The 16,714-nt window shown below is 37.3% G+C and overlaps 1 protein-coding gene and 1 pseudogene across 1 annotated transcript; both read left to right on the top strand.

The window, feature by feature from the left end:
• The first annotated feature begins 4,545 nt into the window (after positions 1-4,545).
• On the top strand, positions 4,546-5,952 carry LOC112098071 (annotated as a pseudogene).
• A 764-nt stretch (positions 5,953-6,716) lies between these two features.
• On the top strand, positions 6,717-15,564 carry LOC112098070 (disease resistance protein At4g27190-like). The gene is made up of 9 exons (XM_024183672.1): positions 6,717-6,905; positions 8,659-11,320; positions 11,435-11,508; positions 11,642-11,727; positions 11,812-12,139; positions 12,278-12,430; positions 13,374-13,748; positions 13,940-14,461; positions 14,923-15,564. The coding sequence occupies exons 1-9, from the start codon at positions 6,717-6,719 to the stop codon at positions 15,562-15,564; spliced, it is 5,031 nt and encodes a 1,676-aa protein (XP_024039440.1).
• Positions 15,565-16,714: the final 1,150 nt, after the last annotated feature.

Raw genomic sequence — 16,714 nt, 5'->3', positions numbered from 1 at the left:
TCAAAGTCTTGTCGATACCGATACGATGGGTGATCTTCAAGTTGTTGGAGGAATCAAAAAGCTCAACAACCAAAACTATAACACGTGGGCAACGTGTATAGAGTCTTACCTTCAAGGTCAAGACTTGTGGGAGGTTGTCGGTGGTAGTGAAGTTACACAACCGGCAGCGGAAGATGCTAACGGCGTCTTGCGGAAGTGGAAAATTAAAGCAGGCAAAGCAATGTTTGCTTTAAAGACCACAATAGAAGAAGAAATGTTGGAGCACATTCGGGATGCTAAATCACCGAAGGAAGCGTGGGACACCTTCGCTACACTCTTTTCGAAGAGGAACGATACAAAATTGCAACTTCTCGAGAATGAACTTCTATCAATGGCGCAACGCGACATGGCGATTGCCCAATACTTTCACAAGGTGAAGTCGATATGCCGTGAAATTTCAGAATTAGATCCAATAGCTGCTATTGGGGAAGCCAGGATAAAAAGAATAATTGTCCATGGCTTGAGACCCGAATACCGAAGCTTTGTAGCCGCTGTGCAAGGATGGCCGACACAACCATCACTTGTTGAGTTTGAAAATTTGCTGACAGGCCAAGAAGCTATGGCCAAGAAAATGGGAGGAGTCTCACTAAAGGGTGAAGAGGAAGCGCTTTACACCAACCAAAGCAGAGGTGGTTCAAGACAGCACAACAAAGGCGGATCTAGAAAGACTGGTGAACAGACAAAAAGTCATCAGGGAGGGAATGGCTCTCGTCCAGGGGGAGCTTCGAAGAATCGCGACAGTAATAGAAAGTTTGATGGCGAATGTTACAATTGCGGGAAGAAGGGCCACATGAAGAGAGATTGTTGGTCCAAAAAGAAGTCTACCGAAAGCAATATTGCTACTTCTAGTTCTAAAGAAGATAGTGAAGATAACTGGGATGCCGAAGCATTACTCGCTATGGAGGAAGAAGAATTAGCTCTCACGGTAACAACACCAGAAAAGATTAACTACGAGAATGATTGGATCGTAGACTCAGGCTGCTCAAATCACATGACGGGTGATAGACAGAAGTTGCAAAATTGTTCTGAGTACAAGGGAAATCGTGTGGTGGTAACAACTGACAACTCAAGGTTACCGATAGCTCACATCGGTAAAGCGATCGTTACACCTCGATATAGTCCCAACCAAGTGCCACTTCAAGATGTCTACCATGTTCCAGGAATGAAGAAAAATTTGCTATCCGTAGCTCAATTGACATCATCAGGCCACTATGTCTTGTTTGGTCCACAAAATGTGAAGGTATTCCGAGACTTAAAGATCTCAGAAAAGCCTACGATGGAGGGACGACAATTGGAGTCAGTTTATGTGATGTCAGCTGAGTCTGCATACGTAGACAAGACAAGAAGGAATGAGACGGCAGATCTGTGGCACATGCGGCTAGGTCATGTTAATTATTCCAAGCTAAGTGTGATGGTGAAGAAGTCGATGCTTAAAGGACTTCCTCAACTTGACGTGAGAACAAATATTGTTTGCGCGGGATGTCAATATGGTAAAGCACATCAATTGCCATACGAGGAGTCGAAGTTTAAAGCAAATAAACCATTAGAGTTAATTCACTCTGATGTGTTTGGACCCGTTAAGCAACCATCAATTGGCGGAATGTGGTATATGGTTACGTTCATTGATGATTTCTCCAGATATGTATGGGCTTTCTTCATGAAAGAAAAATCTGAAGCATTCTCAAAGTTCAAAGAGTTCAAAGAGATAGTCGAAGGAGAAGTGGAGCAAAAGATTCGTTGCTTGCGCACAGACAACGAGGGTGAGTATAGCTCGAGAGAGTTTTCTCAATACCTACGGGAATGCTAAATACGTCATCAGTATACTTGTGCTAATACGCCACAACAAAATGGTGTAGCAGAGAGGAAGAATCGGCATCTTGCTGAAATTTACCGGAGTATGCTACATGCGAAGAATGTACCTGGAAGATTTTGGGCCGAAGGTATGAGAACTGCAGCTCATGTCATCAACAAGCTTCCTCAACCAAGGTTGGAGTTTGTTTCACCCTTTGAGAAATTGTGGAACAAGAAACCTACAGTTAGCTATCTTCGAGTATTCGGCTGTGTATGCTATGTATTTGTTCCTGACCATCTACGTAGCAAGATCGATAAGAAAGCTGTCAGATGTATCTTTGTAGGATACGACAACCAGCGAAAAGGGTGGAAGTGTTGTGATCCAGTAAATGAAAGGTGCTACACATCACGAGATGTGGTGTTTGATGAAGCATCCTCATGGTGGACCTCAGAAAAAGAAGTGCTGCCAGACTCGAAAGAATTCGAAGACATGCTACAACAAAAGATGGGGGAGCATACTGTCCAAATTCATCTAAGCTCAGCTGGGGATCTATGCGATAGTGATAGCGAACGAAGAGTAACTCTAAATCCTTGGCAATCTGGGGTGTATCGACAACCAGATGAAGAAGGTGTGCCTAGTGAAACGGAAGAATCAACTCCATTACGAAGGTCAACAAGAACCCGAAGGCCAAATCCCAAATACGCTAATGCAGCCATAGTTGAAGAAGCAACTGGAATAGAACCTGAGACATTCGAAGAAGCATCACAGAGTTCTGAGTGGATGACAGCTATGAAAGACGAGATCACTACACTTGAGCAAAATCAGACCTGGGAACTCGTGCCAAAGCCAAAAGATGTGAAACCCATATCCTGCAGATGGGTTTACAAAATAAAGCACCGTCTAGATGGGTCAATCGAGAGGTACAAGGCTCGATTGGTAGCTCGTGGTTTCTCTCAACAATATGGACTAAACTATGACGAAACGTTTAGTCCAATGGCAAAACTTACAACCGTCCGAGTCTTACTTGCACTTGCAGCCAACAAAAGCTGGAACTTGTGGCAGATGGACGTGAAGAATGCCTTTCTCCATGGAGAGCTGGATCGGGAGATCTACATGATTCAACCGATGGGTTTTCAGAACCGAGGTCATCCTGAGTATGTGTGTAAGCTGCAAAAGGCTCTCTACGGACTAAAACAAGCACCCAGGGCGTGGTATGGCAAGATTGCTGAATTTCTAACTCAAAGTGGGTATTCAGTAACATCTGCAGACTCCAGCTTGTTTGCTAAAGCTAATGGAGAAAGGATAGCTATTGTGCTCGTGTACGTAGATGATCTAATCATCACTGGAGATGATATTGAAGAAATTTTCCGAACAAAGGAGAACTTGTCAGTTCGTTTTCAAATGAAAGAACTTGGACAACTTAAGCATTTCCTTGAGCTAGAGGTTGATCAGATGAAAGAAGGGATATTTCTTTGTCAACAGAAATATGCCAAAGATTTGTTGAAGAAGTTTGGGATGCTAGAATGTAAGCCGATCTCAACGCCGATGGAACCAAATGCCAAGATGTGTGCACATGAAGGCAAAGACCTGGAAGATGCATCGATGTATCGACAATTAGTGGGTAGTCTAATCTACTTAACCTTGACTCGACCTGACATTTCTTATGCAGTTGGTGTGATGAGTCGATACATGCAAAATCCGAAGAAGTCTCATTTAGAAGCGGTTCGGCGAGTACTCAGATATGTGAAGAGTACAATAGACTATGGTCTTCTATACAAGAAAGGTGGAAATTACAAACTAGTTGGCTACTGTGATGCTGACTATGCAGGAGATCACGATACTCGCAGATCAACTACTGGGTATATGTTTACCCTTGGATCTGGAACGATTTCTTGGTGTAGCAAGAGACAACCGACTGTGTCCTTGTCAACTACGGAAGCAGAGTACCGAGCAGCAGCAATGGCAGCTCAAGAAAGCACGTGGCTGATACAACTAATGAATGATCTACATCAACCAGTAGATTATGCAGTTCTGTTGTACTGTGACAACCAATCGGCAATTCGGCTGGCGGAGAATCCTGTTTTTCATGCAAGAACTAAACATGTGGAAGTGCATTACCACTTTGTTAGGGAAAAAGTTCTGCAAGAAGAGATTGAGATGAGGCAAGTCAAGACAGATGAGCAAACTGCGGACTTGTTTACAAAAAGCTTGAGTGTTGGAAAGTTTGAACATTTCCGTCGTCAGCTTGGCGTGATTCAAAGAATTGGGCTAACATTGAGGGGGAGTGTTGAGAAGTCAATATTAGCCCAAATAAGTCCACACCCAAATTAATTTGATGTCATTGCTTACATCAATTTAGTTAGGTGAAAATTAGGTATTTTTCTCATGTTTAATTTCAATGGTTTAAATTAGTTTGTGGTTATTTTAATGAGTGGTTTAGATTGTTTCTTGTAACCTATAAATACCTTATTTGTATTTGAGTTTTATAATTTAACAATCAAAGCTTTATTATAAGCATTTGAAAGTTTTCTTAAGAGTTCTTCTCTTTTGCAATTTTGTGAGATTATTCTAAAGAGTGTTTTTCTTCTTCTTGATCAATTAGAGTTTTTACTCTATTTTGATTCAACACAGCATCACCCCTTCCCCTCTTCACCAATACCCTCTATTTGAAATTACTAAAATACCCTCCTTCGTCTCCTCACCCCCATGTTGTCATGCACAACCAAATGCTTCAAGGCCTTCGAAACCTCCTTTCAACCCGGGAACCCAAAAGCCGACCCGTTTGTGCAGTCATCGACGTTATGATGGGCTGGACGGCTGATGTTTTCAAGATTTTTGAAGTTCCCATTGTTGGGTTCTTCACTTCTGGTGCTTGCTCGGCAGCTGTGGAGTGTGCCATGTGGTAGGCTCGCATCCAAGATGTCAAACCGGGAGAGGCCCATTTACTTCCTGGGTTACCCGAGGATATGGCTTTATTTGAATCGAATCTTAAACAAGGCCTCATGGGCACCCTCCTGGTGGTCCACCACCTCTGAGAGGTGCACCTGGTTCCGAGAAAATAGGTCCACCAGAGGCCGGTGATCAACCACACTGGATGAAGGAAGCGGAGGGATCAATGGCGTTGATGTTCAACACGTGTGATGGTCTTGAGGGACCATTTATAATTATTTAGCCAATGAATTGAGAAAGCCGATGTGGGGAGTGGGCCCACTGTTACCTGAACAATTTTACAAATTGGCCGGTTAAGTGCTTCATGATCATGAGATGAGAACCAACCGGCGGAGTTCTAACATGACGGAAGATGAGATCGTTCAATGATTGAATTTGAAATCACGCGGATCTGTGTTATATGTGTCATTTGGTACTGAAGTGGATCCGACCTTAGATGAGTACCTAGTACTAGCCAATGCTTTAGAAGCATCAAATCGACCGTTTATTTGGGTAATTCAAGGTGGTGCAGGTAGATTGGATCCTCTACGTCATTTGAACAAACCAGTAGAAGGCAGTTATTTTCGTAGTGGTTTGGATAATAAAGTCGGTGAAACGGGTTTGATAATAGATGGATGAGCCCCACAATTATTGATATTGAGTCATCAATCAACGGGTGGATTTTTTTTTTTTTGTTTGAACCACGAGGTGGTCCTGAGTGGGCTCCAACTGTGGAAGACACCTTTAAGCCCGTACCACAACTCAGACTAATCCCCGCTCGCACCGGGTTGGCCCATAAAGGGTAAAGTACTGGCCAAAGTGGTGACTTCATAAGAGAGCGGGACATGAATCAACGGGTGAATTTTTATCTCACTGTGGATGGAATTCAACAGTGAAACAATTGGTTGTCAAGTCCCAATTTTAGCATGGCCAATTAGAGGTGACCAACATTACAATGCCAAATTTGTGATCAATCATCTCAAGGTGGGTACATGATCTCTGATGATCAATCAAAATTGATTCAAAAGGATGATATAGTGAGTGGTATAGAAAAGCTTATGAGTGATCAAGAGATTAAAAAACGAGCTCACATACTTCGCAGTATATTTAACCATGGCTTTCCTCTGAGTTCGGTGGCTTCTTCGAATGCTTTCATAGGTCTTATTAACCAGAAATCAGTTTTAGAAAAATAATTATCAAAAGTCCTACAAACCATCTAAAATAAAAAGATGGCCCGTCCTCCATCCAAACGACAAAAGCATGGACTCGCAACCCAAGTAGTCATATTCACCCGAGCAACAAAATGAACATCAAATTGTTGACGAGGCACCATATGCACAACATAGTGATATTGTTTATTTTTTTTTTTTGGTCTGAACCACGAGGTGGTCCTGAGTGGGCCCCAACTGTGGGAGGCACCTTTAAGCCCGTACCACAACCCAGACTAATCCCCGCTCGCACCGGGTCGGCCCATAAGGGGTAAAGTGCTGGCCAAAGTGGTGACTCCATACGAGAGCGGGGCTTGAACCCCTGACCTCTCTTAAGGAGTGAGAGTGCCGAACCACTCACACCAGCCAACTTTGGTTATAGTGATATTGTTTAGTGTTTAATATTATAGGGAAGTTTTTAATAAATCTTCATTTCCGTGCATATTGTGAGCTTATTGCCAAAAATGAGACTATATAGTTGTGGGACAAACAAAAAGGGAAATTCTTTACCATTCGGCTAAACTTTGATGTCATGCAAAATAATATAGGATCTTGAATTCACTTTAATATGATATCAACATACGGAAGAAATTTCTGAAGCAAATAGATTTTGCATGAAAGGTATCGACACAAAGTCAGAGGAAAAATTGAATAGAATTTTTTTTTAATATAACAATCACTGGTGACCATGTTTACATACCATATGAGAGTAGTAAAATATCAACAACCAATTCTACTGTGGTTGAAGAATGTACTTGTCGTTAGATGAGTTTGTTCCCATTGAAGCTATCAAAGAAAGAAAAAGAAAAAGGGCGGCCTCAAAAGGGAGGAAAGTGGGAGGAGTTGAAAGGCTGTCACAGCAAATTGATCGCCTTGTTGATACTGTGGAAATGGAGGTCGAATTCAAGAAGAAGATCATGGTGTTAATGTTCCTAAAGGTAAAGGTCGAGAGATGGGGAGACTGAGAAATAATAGTGCTGCAAATTTAATGAGTGGACAATATTGTAGTTATATTTTTTTTTTACACACATGTATAGAATATTTTATTTTTATGAACTACTTTGATTGCAATAGTTTTATGTACATAAAAGTTTATATAAAGATTAAATTTTTGCATTTTCTTTTTGCACTTATTTATTAATCAATTTAATAATATGTTAGCATGAATTTTTTAGTTAAAAAATATTAAAGTTAGTTTTATTGCAAATTAAAATAGTTAATAAAAAAATGATATAGATATGTAATAAAGAAAGTAGAATATACTCTTTAAAAATCCAGTAAATAAAAAAATGATGTTAATAATAATATTCTAAATAAGCTACAAATAAGCAAACAAGTACATTTTTATCATTGCACATGAATATTACACTTTCAATTTTCACTTATCAAATTTGTATAGTAGACTATTTGAAAACTGATTGTCAAATAATCATCATTTACCAAACACCCTACTAAATTATTCGTAAAATTAATTTTCTGAGAATCAACATAGAAGTTAATTATTGGGAAGTAAAAGATACCCTCAATCAATCACAAAAAGTTATTTAAGTTATGATATCTAATGAATTCTATTAATAGTGAGTGCGTTTATCAAAAATATAAAAATAAATATTTTAGTTATTATCCACCTGTTTTCCTGAATTCACAATTATTAAAAGAATTAATCTTGCTTTTCTAGGAAAATAATGCAATATGCATGACGGTACGTGTCCATGTGAGAAAGTTGATGAAATCTTCACTTTCAGTGTTGGAACTCCACAATCGAAACAATCAATACGACAATTTTTCTCTATCGTTTCAATCTTAATTAAATAGAAAACAAGTACGGTCAAATAAATTCTGGTCCACCAATTTAATTAGTATAAACACATGGATCCCATCATTAATATTATAAATATGTGGGTATTTTTAATTATTACATTATATGACTATTTACAGATTGCTTTCATTATGTCATATTAGGTAAGGAGATTCCCCTTAAAAAAAAACAAAAAGAGGGAGAGATTCCCTCTTCGGCGAATGGAAATAAAAGAAATTAAAAATAAAATAAGACTTAGTAAATTTCGCCCTTTTTTCTCTTTTTGCTATTGGCATTTTATTCATAAAAGAAATGATCACAAGTCATTTAATAAATATTAAGGGCTGCATGATTAAGTCTTCTTCTTTTCCAAATCATTGTCATTACCCTATAAGCTCTCTATAATCACATTCCTCTGCAGGTAACAGAAATTTTTTGCTCATTGAAATTGCTCTTAAATATTCAAGGCGATCACAGAGGCTCATCAACTTTCTGACCCCACATAATTAAATAGGCGCACTTGATCTAAAACCTTCAATTAATTTCTTTTAATAGCATAATCTCTGATGCTTGATCTTTATAGCATTTCTTTCTTAATTCCATCCACTTTCCAAGATAAAAATTCTGTGGCTTGTTTTGCTTGAGTTTTGTAGTTATTGTTCATTTATGGTAAATTTACAGTTTTTTTTTTTAAGACGCTTGAAGTAGGTTTTGTTAATAGCAAAAACTCTGATCCTTAACAAAGAAGAAAAAATGCTCTGTTCATGTTTCAGTTGATTCAAGATCAATGTTGCGACACTGTTTACTGCCTTTTCCTTTTTTGTCTTTCCCTCTAGTTCATTTTAATTTATTTGAATTCCTTTCTTTGACATTTTATTAGATTTGTTAAGCAGCAGGCAATGGCAGAGGTGGGTCTTGCAGCTTTCTCCAGCATCGTATCAGAAGGTGCAAAGTCATTGTTCAAACCGATTATACGGCAGATATCTTATGTGTTCAAGTACCAGAGCTACATAGATGATCTAAAAGATCAAGTAAAGCAGCTGGGATATAAAAGAGAAACGGTGCAGCAACCAGTTAATCATGCTAGGCTACAAGGGGATGAGCTTTATGAGGGTGTCACAGACTGGCTACATAGCGTTGATGAATTCATAAGTGAAGGGGTTGCAAAATCCATCATTGATGATGAAGAAAGAGCTAAGAAGTTCTGCTTCAAAGGATTGTGCCCAAATTTGATGTCCCGTTACAAGCTTAGTAAACAAGCAGCAAAGGCCGCAGAAGCTGCCGCTGGTCTCGTGGGAAAAGGCAACTTCTCTAATGTTTCCTACCGTCCTACTCCAAAGAGCACAGGACTTAATGACGGGAAAGATAACGAGGCCTTTGATTCAAGAATGAAAGTATTTCAGGATGTTATGGAGGCGTTGAAGGATGATAAGCTCAACATAATTGGGGTCTACGGCATGGGCGGCGTGGGTAAAACCACGCTAGTCAAGCAAGTTGCTAAGAAAGTGATGGAAGATAAGTTGATCGATAAGGTCGTTATGGCTGAGGTAACACAGAACCCAGATCCCCAGAAAATTCAAGACAAGCTCGCTTCTGATTTAGGCATGAAATTTGACTTGAATGATAGTATACACCATAGAGCTTCTCGACTGCGTGAAAGGTTGAAGCAAGAGAAGCGGGTCCTCATTATATTGGATAATATTTGGACAAAACTTGAGTTGGATGCGGTTGGAATTCCTTCTGGAGATGTTGATGAGAAAGATAGAGAGGATGATCAGAGAAGATGCACAATAATATTGACGTCTAGAAGTCGAGATTTATTGTGCAATGATATGAATTGTCAGAAAATTTTCTGGATCGATGCTTTATCAAAAGAAGAAGCATTGCAGTTATTTGAGAAGATAGTGGGTGATTCAACTAAAATATCTGCTTTTCAAAGTATGGCAAATGAGATCGTTGAAAGATGCGGAGGTTTGCCTGTTGCACTGAGTACAGTTGCAAATGCTCTGAAAACTAAGGAGCTTGACTTTTGGAAAGATGCATTGAATCAGCTAAGAAGATCGGATGCAAGAGAAATTCATGGCATGCAAGCAAATGTGTACACCTCCATAATATTGAGTTATGACTTCTTGGAAAGTGCGGAGGCAAAATCTTTGTTCCGTCTTTGTGGTCTGTACAGTGAAGGTGATGCCATAGAAGTTTCTGACTTATTGAGATATGGCGTGGGTTGGGGTTTGTTTGAAAATGTTTACACATTGGAAGAAGCAAGGAGTAGAGTGCATCGGTTGATCGACAATCTCAAATCTTCATGCTTATTGTTGGACGGTGATGCTGAAGATGAAGTTAAAATGCATGACGTCATTCATGTTGTTGCCGTATCAATTGCCGCAGAGAAGCGCATGTTTAATATTCCAAATGTTGCTGACGTTGAGAAAAAGATGGAAGAGACGAAACAGAAAGGACCAATTGCTATTTCATTGCCTCATAGAGATATCCAAGAGCTCCCTGAAAGGTTGCAATGTCCCAATCTCCAGTTATTTTTGTTGTTTGGAAAGGGTTATGGCCCTATGCAAATTTCAGACCTCTTTTTTGAAGGGACAGAAGAACTCAAAGTGTTAAGTCTTACTAGAATTCCTTTCTCTTCATTACCTTCATCACTTGGTCGCCTCATTAACCTTCAAACATTTTGTTTAGATGGTTGCGGACTAAAAGATATAGCAATAGTTGGACAGCTAAAGAAATTAGAGATTCTCAGCCTTCGAGATTCTGATGTTAAGGAGTTGCCACTTGTAATTGGACAATTGACGAGATTACAGTTGCTAGATTTGAGCAATTGTAGCAGCCTTGTGGTGATAGCTCCAAATGTCATATCAAAATTATCTCGATTAGAAGAACTATATATGAGTAACAGCTTTTCACAGTGGGAGAAGGTTGAAGGAGGAAGTAACGCCAGTCTTGTTGAGTTGAAGGGGTTGTCAAAGCTAACTACTTTGGAGATACACGTTCGGGATGCCGAAATTCTACCACAGGATTTGGTCTCTGTGGAATTGCAAAGCTATAGGATATGTATAGGAAATACGTGGTGGAGCAGCCGGTCCGTTAAATCTGGATTATCAAGATTGATGAAGCTCCAGGGGCTAGAAAAGTTTGGCATTCTTTTGCAGAATTACAGGATGAAACTGTTGTTGAAGAGAACTGAATATCTCTATCTAGAAGAACTGAAGGGTGAATTAGATGATGGGGAAGGTTTTCCACGATTGAAGCATCTTTCTGTAAAAAGTTGTTCTGAGATTTTGCATATTGTCCGTTCAGTTGGACGGGTTCGTCGCAAAGTCTTCCCCTTGCTGGAGTCATTGTCTCTTCGTCGTTTGATCAATTTGGAGACAATATGTGACAGCCAACTCACAGAAGATCAATCTTTCAGCAACTTAAGGATTATAGAAGTATATTCCTGTTACAAATTGAAGCATCTTTTCTCATTCTCCATAGCCAAAAACCTACTGCGGCTTCAAAAGGTAGAAGTGGAGTTTTGCCATGATCTGGAAATGATTTTTGGTAAGTGTTGAAGTTAAGTATTGGTGGGATTATGGACTTCTCTTCAATTATTTTGGACCAAAAAAAAAAAAAGAACAAAGATTAATTATGTATATTGTTTTTGTTTGTTTATAGGACCCGACAGGGAGAAACCAACTTCTTCTTTGGGATTTAACGAAATCATTGCTGATGATGACCCTGCTCCAAAGGTGATAATTTTCTGTTCAATAATTAATTGATTAATTTATTATCACGGATTCACGATTAATCTTCGATCATCAAAAAATATTATACTAGACGGTTGTACTTGAAGGAACAAAAATGTACGGGTTTTCTTTGCAGGTTATTATTCTTCCGAGCTTAGAGGAATTGAATATCAGGAACTTAAGAAACATGAAAAAATTATGGGCCGATCATAATCAAGGAATGTACTGTTGTCAAAACTTAACAAAGGTCATCGTGTGGAGTTGTGATTGTCTGAAGTATCTGTTTTCATATTCTATGGTTAATAGTCTTGCGAAACTCCAACATCTTGAGATAAGCTATTGTGAGTCAATGGAAGGGGTAGTCGACACCACGGGGTGGTCAGAAAGAGATGAAGGAAAGTTGATTGAATTAAAGGTTTTTCCTAAACTACACTCCCTCAAGCTAGAATGGCTTCCAGAACTAACAAGTTTTGCCAATACGGGACAGATTCATTCAGATTTAGTTGTTGAATTCCCTTCTTTGCTAAACCTGGAGATCCATGGTTGCAATAATATGTTAAGATTCATCTCTACGAGCTCACCAGCAGACACCCTTCATTCTGAAATGCAATCTCCACCTCTCTTTGACGAAAAGGTTTTTTTTTTAATTAATTTTAGCCACAATATTTAATTTGTCTTTTCCTTGAGTCTTCAAATTTAGTTAATATCCGCCTCTAATTTGGTTATCAATAGATTATGCCGATTAATTAGTTATTTAATCTTTAACTGCCAGGTACTACTTCCTAGGTTGGAGGTATTAGATATTGCGTGGATGGCTAACCTGAGAACAATATGGCACCACCAGCTTGCTTTGGAGTCTTTCAGGAAATTGAAGAATTTGGAGATATCTAGGTGTGATAACCTAATGAATATTTTTCCTCCATTGGTAAGGTTGTTGTATTCATTTCGAATCTTTTTTTTTTTTTTTCAAATTACATCCAACAATATTTTAACCATTTTTGGGTTACAAATGATATTCAGCCACTGATTATTTATTTCAAGTATTGTACTTCGAACCACCACTCTCAAATCTACATTTTAAGTCCAGTTTTTAGGTTTGCCAGCATTAGAATCAACAATATAATTTTTTTAATCACGATTCAACAGCATAATATAATTCAATTTAATTGTTTCTGCTCATATCTTAATAAGTACAATTATCAAAAATTAAAGGATAGTCACTCATCTTATAGGTTCACAAATTCATCTATATATTTCTCTTTTCCTTAATTCTTCACATTTTGATTGGAAAAAGAAAAAAAAAAGAAAAGAAAAGTCTTCAAATTTAATTAATATCTCTTGTTTAGTTCGAACTGATTATGCCATTAATTAACCACAAATTCATGATTATTTACAACTGATCCTTGATTGTAAAGAAATTTCCTCGAGTCTGCAAGTACTTAATAAAGATCCACTTTAATTTTGTTTCCAAAATTAAATATACATAAAAAAAAGGGACCAAGGAAAAAGGGAAAAAGCGGCATTTTGGTTGATTTTTTTTCCCAAAAGGAATAGTTGAAATTTGCAAATTTTGTTTAAAAACTGGCGTCAAGATGCAAAATAAGTCTAAAATATTTAGAAATTGCCTTAAATTCTTGCTACGTTCCTAATACTAAATAGTGTAAATGCATTTTTATTATCTTTGTTTATGTGGCTTTTATTTATTTATTTATCTTGTTCCGTTTTTGTTTGACAAAAAATATCTAGTAGACATTTCATAATTTGTTATGTTCATAAAATGTATAATTGTATGATTAACCATACTTTGAATCTAGTTGAATGATATTCTTACATTTTTACTTTTTTAATACACACACACATGCACACAGACATTTCATAATAAGGTTGGAATTCCTAGTAGTCTAGTGAATCTTAAAGTATCGGGTTGCCCAAAATTAGAAGAAATCGTAGGACATGTTGGACAAGAAGTGAAGGAGAATCGTATTGCTTTCAGCAAATTAAAAGTTTTGATACTTGATGATTTACCAAGGCTTACCAGCTTTTGTTTGGAGAATTACACTCTTGAATTCCCATCACTGGAACAAGTTTTTGTGACACTTTGTCCGGACATGATGACTTTTTCTCTGGGAATCTTATCCACACCAAAGCTATACAAAGTCCAAGTGAGTAAAAAGGAAGAGGGTGAACCGCACCATTGGGAAGGCAACCTTAATTCCACTATACAAAAGTGTTATGAAGAAATGGTATGTGTTAATCGATTCACCCAAATTGTTCATGCATCTCCCCTGCACTTGCACATTTAAGCATATACACCTCCCTTGTATATATATTTTTAAAAGTTAAAACACAAAACATGTAAGTTTAATGTGTATATATATAATGCCTTTAAAAAAAAATTTGTATATATCCAGTGCAATTGTTTTGGTTTGTGCAGATTGGATTTCGTGATATAAAGGATTTGCAACTCTCGCATTTTCCACGCTTGCAAGAAATATGGCATGGCCAAGCACTGCCTGTCAGCTTCTTCAACAATTTAAGAGAGCTGGTGGTGGATGACTGCACGAATATGTCGAGTGCTATTCCTGCCAATCTGCTACGATGCTTGAACAATTTAAGGTACCTAGAAGTGAGGAATTGTGATTCACTAGAAGAGGTGCTTCATTTGGAAGAGCTAAATGCTAAGGAAGAACATATAGGCCCCCTGTTTCCTAGGCTTTCCTGGCTAAGGCTCATTGATCTTCCAAAACTCAAAAGATTCTACAACTTCACTGGGAATATAATTGAACTGCCTGAGTTGAGATATCTAACTATTGAGAATTGCCCTGATATGGAAACATTCATATCCAATTCTACATCTGTACTGCACATGACAGCAGATAATAAGGAAGCTCAAAAATTAAAATCAGAAGAGAACATCTTGGTAGCTAATCAAATACAACATCTCTTCAATGAAAAGGTAATCATTATTATTATTTTTCCCTTCACTTTCATTCGCACAGATATAATTTCATTAGAATCAAATCAAATTTAATGACTCATCTTTTTGCACGTCGTCTTAATTTATATCTGATTTAACAATATAACCGTAGTTATTAACTAACTTTATAGTATGAATTATAAAAATGTCTTAAATTATTTCGATGACTGGTAACATGAGGTGATGAACTATATTTCAATTATGCTTGTCGCATCTCTGTTTTCCTAGCTAATTCATTTGGATTTAGTATCAGATTTCATTTATGTGTTTCAAAGGGTAATCGATTTGATACTTATATTTGGGATCCTACTGCAAAGCATACTAATTTGGAAAAAAAAATATAAAATGTCGTGATTAATCTTGTCCATAAAATATGCAGGGGAAGACTGCAGAGATTGGATACATATTTTAATTTACAACTTAATTTTGTTGATTTTCAGGTTGCATTCCCTAAATTGAGGGAGTTAAAGCTGTCTAAATTACACAAAGTGCAGCATCTCTGGAAGGAAAATGACGAATCCAACAAAGCGTTTGCAAACTTGGGAAGTCTAGAAATATCAGAATGTAGTAAGTTACAAAAATTAGTACCACCTTCGTGGCATTTGGAAAATCTGTGGGGACTACAAGTATCGAAGTGTCACGGGTTGATAAATGCGTTGACGCTCTCAGCATCTAAAAATCTAGTGAATCTTCAAAGAATAAAGATAGCTGATTGCAAAATGATAGAAGAAATCATACAATCGCAGGTTGGAGAAAAAACGAAAGATTGCATTGTTTTCAAGGAATTAAAGTACTTGGAACTTGATTGTTTGCCAATCCTAACAAGCTTTTGTTTGGGTAATTACGCTCTTGAATTCCCGTCCTTGAAACAAGTAGTTGTGAGACAGTGTCCAAAAATGAAGATCTTCTCTCAAGGAGTCTTAGACACACCAATGCTAAACAAAGTGAACGTCACCGAAGAAGAAAAAGATGATGATGAAGGATGTGGGGAAGGCAACCTCAATGACACCATAAAAAAATTGTTCAATGAAATGGTGAGTATCAATGAAGTGTTGGCACTATCTAGCAAATTATTTCTATAGCTATTAACGTGGCATAATATGATTGCTTGATTGAAAATATAAAATAATAATAAATAAATTATAAGGGTTATGTTATGTTTTTGTTTAATCAATCATATTACATCATATTAGTTTGTACAATATTATTTGTGCACAAAAGATTGTGGTCGTATCATTACTCAATCATATTATGTCATGTTAGTTTGTACAATATTATTTGTGCACAAGAGGTTGTGGTCGTATCATTACTCTTGCTTTATTATTATTATGATTGTAATGTATGCTTGCTTACACGAGTAATTACAAAATGTGCAGAATTCTAAAGAAAAGATTGAGCCAACCCTTCAGGTACAGTGAAGAAGCTATCTAGAACTAGGTCAACCTCTTGTACATGATTCAACTTGCTCGTTCTCCTGTACTTGAATAATTTGGTTCTGAACGCATTTACAATTTTTTAGTCATGCTACAGACTTGAAAGACACTTTGGATTTGTTTGATGCATTCTCTGTTTAAGGAAGGACTTGAATTGATGTTTCATGTTTCAGGCAATTTTCAATTAGATACTGTTTAAACTTCTGCATCATTCATTCAATTGGTGTTTTAAGCATTTGATTTCTAACTAGTCCTGATAGAAGATCATTAGCTGAAGAAAACAGCATAACATTTGTGGCATTATCAGAATAAGAATAGTTTTATGAGTATAGTAAAATTAACTCGACCATTATTAAAAGGAATTAATCCGTAAAACTGATTTTCTCATACCAGCACCCTTTAAATTAAAAGAATTTCGTGAAGTCAAGACCATGTTATAGATCTTGTGGAAATAAGTGAACCCATAAATGTTTTCACAGCATCATAAGAAAATCATTTTTTTATTAGTATTTTTGTTAGTTGTTGAGTTTTAAAAGTAGTAGCTATTAAACAATGACAATTAGCGTGGTCACAGTTGGGGATCGAGTAGTTCACTTGTTTGCGAGTAGAAACCAACTTTAATACTATTACACTCATTCCAAAAATAGTAACTAAAGAATCATGAAATTTCCTATTAAGTATTCTTTATTTTTTAATGCAAAATTCCCATTCGAAAACACCAATGACTTTCTTTCAAAGTAAATGAGAAATTACAATGAAAACGGGATCAAAATACATGTATGTATACCTAAAACAAATG

This window comes from Citrus clementina, unplaced genomic scaffold, assembly GCF_000493195.1.
Source record: "Citrus clementina cultivar Clemenules unplaced genomic scaffold, Citrus_clementina_v1.0 scaffold_5, whole genome shotgun sequence".
Classification (NCBI taxonomy): domain Eukaryota; kingdom Viridiplantae; phylum Streptophyta; class Magnoliopsida; order Sapindales; family Rutaceae; genus Citrus; species Citrus x clementina.
The sequence above is the reverse complement of the archived record's forward strand: the minus strand, read 5'-3'. Positions and strand labels throughout refer to the sequence as shown.

Coding starts and splice junctions, on each gene's coding strand:
- LOC112098070 (XM_024183672.1), top strand. CDS start 6,717: ATGTACTTGTCGTTAGATGAGTTTGTTCCCATTGAAGCTATCAAAGAA. Junction 11,509..11,641: donor ATGATGACCCTGCTCCAAAG/GTGATAATTTTC, acceptor TTTTCTTTGCAG/GTTATTATTCTTCCGAGCTT. Junction 13,749..13,939: donor AAAAGTGTTATGAAGAAATG/GTATGTGTTAAT, acceptor TGGTTTGTGCAG/ATTGGATTTCGTGATATAAA.